General features: G+C 35.1%; 1 protein-coding gene across 1 annotated transcript; it reads left to right on the top strand.

Moving 5' to 3' along the window:
- Positions 1-298: 298 nt before the first annotated feature.
- Positions 299-6,369, top strand: irx5b (iroquois homeobox 5b). The gene is made up of 3 exons (XM_034535591.1): positions 299-529; positions 4,251-4,653; positions 5,742-6,369. The coding sequence occupies exons 1-3, from the start codon at positions 299-301 to the stop codon at positions 6,308-6,310; spliced, it is 1,203 nt and encodes a 400-aa protein (XP_034391482.1). The 3' UTR covers positions 6,311-6,369.
- Positions 6,370-6,901: the final 532 nt, after the last annotated feature.

The following is a 6,901-nucleotide window of genomic DNA, read 5'->3' as shown; positions in this document are numbered from 1 at the left end:
CTCCTCCTCCTCCCCCTCCCCCTTCCTCCTCTCCCTCCTCCCCTCCTCTTCCTCCTCTCCCTCCTCCCCTCCTCTTCCTCCTCCCCCTCCTCCTCCTCTTCCTCCTCTACCTCCTCTCCCTCCTCCCCTCCTCTTCCTCCTCTCCCTCCTCCCCTCCTCTTCCTCCTCTCCCTCCTCCCCCTCCTCCCCCTCCTCCCCCCCTCCTCCTCCTCCTCCTCCTCCTCCTCCTCCTCCTCTCCTCCTCCTCTCATCCCGTACCGGGGAGCCTCGCTGTCCGGTGTGACTTGGTCCGTGCGTAATGTCGTTTCCTCCGGGTTTCCTGTTCTCGCCGTCCGGGTCTCTGGCGCTGCGCTCGTGCCCTTCCTTCGGCTCCGGGGTCCTCTTAGGACCGAGACCGGAGGAGCTGGGTCGGTCTTCTTCGGGGTCCGCCTTCGCCCCGTACCCGGGATCCGGAACCTCTCCCGGCTTCAACTCGCACCTCCCGTACGGCGGAGAGCCGCGCGCCACCGCGAACCTCAGCTCCTTTGTGGTGAGTGAGCGGACCGGACCGGGTCGGACCGGACCGGACCGGACCGGACCGGACCGGACCGGACCGGACCGGACCGGACCGGGTCGGACCGGACCGGGTCGGGTCCGATAGCATTCGTTTGTTTTTTGCTCTTTATTTGTAACAATTGTCCTGGAATCAATTTTATTTGTTGAAGAAACTTTTTTTTACAAAATAACAATTTTTGTATTTAAATACATTTTTCTTTATTTATAATGTATTCAATAATTACCTAAATCAATTTAATCTAAACTGACATCAATCAATTTAATCAATCAATGTTATAATAATGATGTAAATAAATAAAGACGGAATATATAAATATATAACAATGATTTAAAGACATAAAGTAATATTATAATCACAATAATAATACTTTATCGATGATATTAATATATAATCATACCAATAATACTATAATGATGATATTAACATATAATTAAACTAATAATTCTAACAATACTAATATATAATCATACTAATAATACTATACTAATATATAATCATACTAATAATACTAATATATAATCATACTAATAATACTAATATATAATCATACTACTAATAATATAATAATACTAATATATAATCATACTAATAATACTATAATAATACTAATATATAATCATACTAATAATACTATTAATATATAATCATACTAATGACACTAATATATAATCATACTAATAATACTATAATAATACTAATATATAATCATACTAATAATAATATAATAATACTAATATATAATCATACTAATAATACTATAATAATATTAATATATAATCATACTAATAATACTATACTAATATATAATCATACTAATAATACTAATATATAATCATACTAATAATAATATAATAATACTAATATATAATCATACTAATAATACTATAATAATACTAATATATAATCATACTAATAATACTATTAATATATAATCATACTAATGACACTAATATATAATCATACTAATCATACTATAATAATACTAATATATAATCATTCTAATCATACTATAAAAATACTAATATATAATCATACTAATAATACTATAATAATACTAATATATAATCATACTAATAATACTATTAATATATAATCATACTAATGACACTAATATATAATCATACTGATAATACTATAATAATACTAATATATAATCATTCTAATCATACTATAAAAATACTAATATATAATCATACTAATCATACTATAATAATACTAATATATAATCACACTAATCATACTATAATAATACTAATATATAATCATACTAATCATACTAAAATAATACTAATATATAATCATACTATAATAATACTTATATATAATATACTAATCATACTATAATAATACTAATATATAATCATTCTTATCATACTATAATAATACTAATATATAATATACTAATCATAATAATACTAATATATAATCATTCGAATCATACTATAATAATACTAATATATAATCATACTAATCAGACTATAATAATACTAATATATAACATACTAATCATACTATAATAATACTAATATATAATATACTAATCATACTATAATAATACTAATATATAATCATACTAATCAGACTATAATAATACTAATATATAACATACTAATCATACTATAATAATACTAATATATAATATACTAATCATACTATAATAATACTAATATATAATCATACTAATCATACTATAATAATACTAATATATAATATACTAATCATACTATAATAATAATAATATATAATATACTAATAATACTTGTAGCTCCTTCACTTCGAGCTAAACACTCAACAAAATCACGACTGTTTGCTGTGCTGGCTCCTCATTGGTGGAACGAGCTCCCCATTGACATCAGGACAGGAAGTCTCTACAGACTAAAAACACATCTTAGTGACGACACCTTGAATAGGGAAGGTAGAGCCGTAGTAGCACTTTGGTAGCACTTAAATGTCTCTTACTGATAGCACTTTGTAGTTTAACACTTTAGCAGCACTTAAATGTCTCTTACTGATAGCACTTTGTAGTTTAACACTTTAGTAGCACTTAAATGTCTCTTACCGATACCATATTGTAGTTTAACTCTTTAGTAGCACTTAAATGTCTCTTACTGATATCACTTTGTAGTTTAACTCTTTAGTAGCACTTAAATGTCTCTTACTGATAGCACTTTGTAGTTTAACTCTTTAGTAGCACTTAAATGTCTCTTACCGATGCCACTTTGTAGTTTAACACTTTAGTAGCACTTAAATGTCTCTTACCGATAGCACTTTAGTTTAACACTTTAGTAGCACTTAAATGTCTCTTACCGATAGCACTTTGTAGTTTAACTCTTTAGTAGCACTTAAATGTATCTTACCGATAACACTTTGTAGTTTAACTCTTTAGTAGCACTTAAATGTCTCTTACCGATAACACTTTGTAGTTTAACACTTTAGTAGCACTTAAATGTCTCTTACCGATACCACTTTGTAGTTTAACACTTTAGTAGCACTTAAATGTCTCTTACCGATACCACTTTGTAGTTTAACACTTTAGTAGCACTTAAATGTCTCTTACCGATAGCACTTTGTAGTTTAACTCTTTAGTAGCACTTAAATGTCTCTTACCGATAACACTTTGTAGTTTAACACTTTAGTAGCACTTACATGTCTCTTACCGATAGCACTTTGTTGTTTAACACTCTAGTAGAACTTAAATGTCTCTTACCGATAGCACTTTGTAGTTTAACACTCTAGTAGCACTTAAATGTCTCTTACCGATAGCACTTTGTAGTTTAACACTTTAGTAGCACTTAAATGTCTCTTACCGATAGCACTTTGTAGTTTAACACTTTAGTAGCACTTAAATGTCTCTTACCGATAGCACTTTGTAGTTTAACTCTTTAGTAGCACTTAAATGTCTCTTACGGATAACACTTTGTAGTTTAACACTTTAGTAGCACTTACATGTCTCTTACCGATAGCACTTTGTTGTTTAACACTCTAGTAGCAATTAAATGTCTCTTACCGATAGCACTTTGTAGTTTAACACTCTAGTAGCACTTAAATGTCTCTTACTGATAGCACTTTGTAGTTTAACTCTTTAGTAGCACTTAAATGTATCTTACTGATAGCACTTTGTTGTTTAACTCTTTAGTAGCACTTAAATGTCTCTTACTGATAGCACTTTGTTGTTTAACTCTTTAGTAGCACTTAAATGTCTCTTACTGATAGCACTTTGTAGTTTAACACTTTAGCAGCAATTCAGGATCAGAATGAGGATCAGGATCAGGATGATGACTAGGATCAGGATCAGGATGAGGATGAGGATTAGGACTAAGATCAGGATGAGGATCAGGATGAGGACTTGGACTAGGATGAGGATCAGAATTAGGATCAGGATGAGGATCAGGATCAGAATGAGGATCAGGATGAGGACTAGGATCAGGATCAGGGCTAGGATCAGGATCAGGATGAGGATTAGGACTAGGATCAGGATGAGGATCAGGACTAGGATCAGGATGAGGATCAGGATCAGGATAGGGATCAGGATGAGGATCAGGATCAGGTTTAGAATGAGGACTAGGATCAGGGCTAGGATCAGGATCAGGATGAGGATCAGGATGAGGTTTAGGATGAGGATCAGGATCAGGATGAGGATTAGGACTAGTGAACTCTCCCAAAGACGTTTCTCACCAGGCTCTCTGTCTTCCAGAGTCCGGGCTATGATCCGTCATCGGGGCTCCCCGGCTCCTTGGACTACCACCCGTTCGGGGTCCTGGGGCCCTACACCTACGGGGACCCCTCCTACCGGAAGAACGCCACACGGGACGCCACGGCCACGCTGAAGGCCTGGCTCAGCGAGCACCGCAAGAACCCCTACCCCACCAAGGGCGAGAAGATCATGCTGGCCATCATCACCAAGATGACCCTGACCCAGGTCTCCACCTGGTTCGCCAACGCTCGGCGGAGGCTGAAGAAGGAGAACAAGATGACCTGGACCCCCCGAAACCGGAGCGAGGACGAGGAGGACGAGGACAACATCGACCTGGAGAACCACGACGAAGACGACCAGCCCCTCAAGACCACCGGAGAGCCGGAGAGCCAGAGCCAAGCCGGTGAGCGCTGCACAATATGATATATATAATAATATAAGTCTGTTAATCAATCAGTTATTATAACATGTATAATATATATAATATAATATATAATATATTATATTATTATATCAGTATGTTAATCAATCAATCATTCTCAAATGTATAATATATATTATATTATATATATTATATTATATATATTATATTATATATATTATATCAGTCTGTTAATCAATCAATCGTTATATTATTCCTTCTTTTAATCAATCAAGACTTTATAAAATATATATTATTACTGTGTAAAGTACTTCATATATACTGTGTAAAGTACCTCATATATACTGTGTAAAGCACATACAGTATATACTGTGTAAAGTACTTTATATATATATAATGTGTAAAGTACTTAATATATATATACTGTGTAAAGTACTTCATATATATATATATATATATATATATAATGTGTAAAGTACTTCATATATATATAATGTGTAAAGTACTTTGTATATATATAATGTGTAAAGTACTTCATATATACTGTGTAAAGTACTTCATATATATATATACTGTGTAAAGTACTTCATATATATATATATAATGTGTAAAGTACTTCATATATATATACTGTGTAAAGTACTTTGTATATATATAATGTGTAAAGTACTTCATATATACTGTGTAAAGTACTTCATATATATATAATGTGTAAAGTACTTCATATATATATATATATACTGTGTAAAGTACTTCATATATATATATAATGTGTAAAGTACTTCATTTATATATAATGTGTAAAGTACTTCATATATATATATATATATACTGTGTAAAGTACTTTGTATATATATAATGTGTAAAGTACTTCATATATACTGTGTAAAGTACTTCATATATTTACTGTGTAAAGCACTTCATTTATATACTGTTAAAGTACTTGATATACATTGTGTAAAGCACGTTTTATATAATTAGTAAAGTACTTCATATATGTAATATATATACATATATATATATATACTATTACTATATGTACAAATACTATAGGTACTAATACTATAAGTACTAATACTATAAGTGTATGCGTGTGTGTGTGTGTGAAGCCCGTCTAGCAGCCTCTGTGGGGACCCCGTGCGTGCTGCTGTATAGAGAGGACAGCAGCAGCAGCAGTGATACGGACTTTAAGGACTCGGTGGACTCGGTGGACCGGAGGCTGTCCCTTGTCCCGGGTCCCACTTCTACAGGGACCACTCCCCAAAACACCCCCCTGGTGATTGACAGAGTGGAGCGACCGTCGAGTCCACCGTCTAAAGACCACGTGGACTCCTGCGGCGCCACCCAGGGGCCAAACCCGGCCCTGAAACCCAAACTGTGGTCGCTGGCGGAGATCGCCACCTCTTCAGATAAGAGTAGAGGATGTAGGGACTCGTCCCGGACCCCCTTCCCACACAGCCCGGCCCTGCCCCGACACCTATACTACACCTCCCCCTTGCTCCCCGTGTACTCCGGCTTCGGCCCCCTGGGGCCCCTGCACAGCTCGCACCTGAACGGATTACACCAGACGATGCTGAAGAGAACCGCGGCCGCGGCCAGAGACTGCAAAGCACACAGCCAGAACCAGCTGGACCTGCAGGGACTGGAGAGAGGCAGTGTCGACCCGGGCACCATTTAGACTGGGAGCACTGGTGCTGCTGGGACAGTCTGAAACCTCCTGACATCAAACACACATGTATTCACTCTTCCAGGGTTTCTCTGTAATCGTTGTAGTGCGTTCCTGCACAGAACATGAAGTATCATTAAAGATGGTTTCATGAAGACATATCAATAGATATGAAGCTCAGGGAACCAGGAGGCAGAGCTCTTCCTCCTCCTCTTCATCACCACATGGTGCAGCTACAGCGGCTAGCTTCAGCTATGAAAAAAAAGAAAATGAGTGGGAATGCATTATAATAGCACAAGAAATATGAATATATACTGATGCTACAATCAATAATGTGAATTTAGAAATGTTTTATTAAATAAGTTTTAGGATTTAAATAAATGGTTTTTAATTGTTTTTAATTAATTAATTAATTAATGTCATTTGGAGTTATTATTTTTTTAGATTCAGATTTGTATTTCCAAGTACAATAATCTCATTTGATTAATCTTTATTTATATATAAAGATGTATGTATGTGTATACATATATATGTATAGATACATACATATACATATATTTATATATATATATAAATATATATGTATACATACACATATAAATG

This window comes from Cyclopterus lumpus, chromosome 6 (assembly GCF_009769545.1).
Source record: "Cyclopterus lumpus isolate fCycLum1 chromosome 6, fCycLum1.pri, whole genome shotgun sequence".
Classification (NCBI taxonomy): Eukaryota; Metazoa; Chordata; class Actinopteri; order Perciformes; family Cyclopteridae; genus Cyclopterus; species Cyclopterus lumpus.
This window is presented reverse-complemented; position numbering and strand designations above follow the sequence as displayed.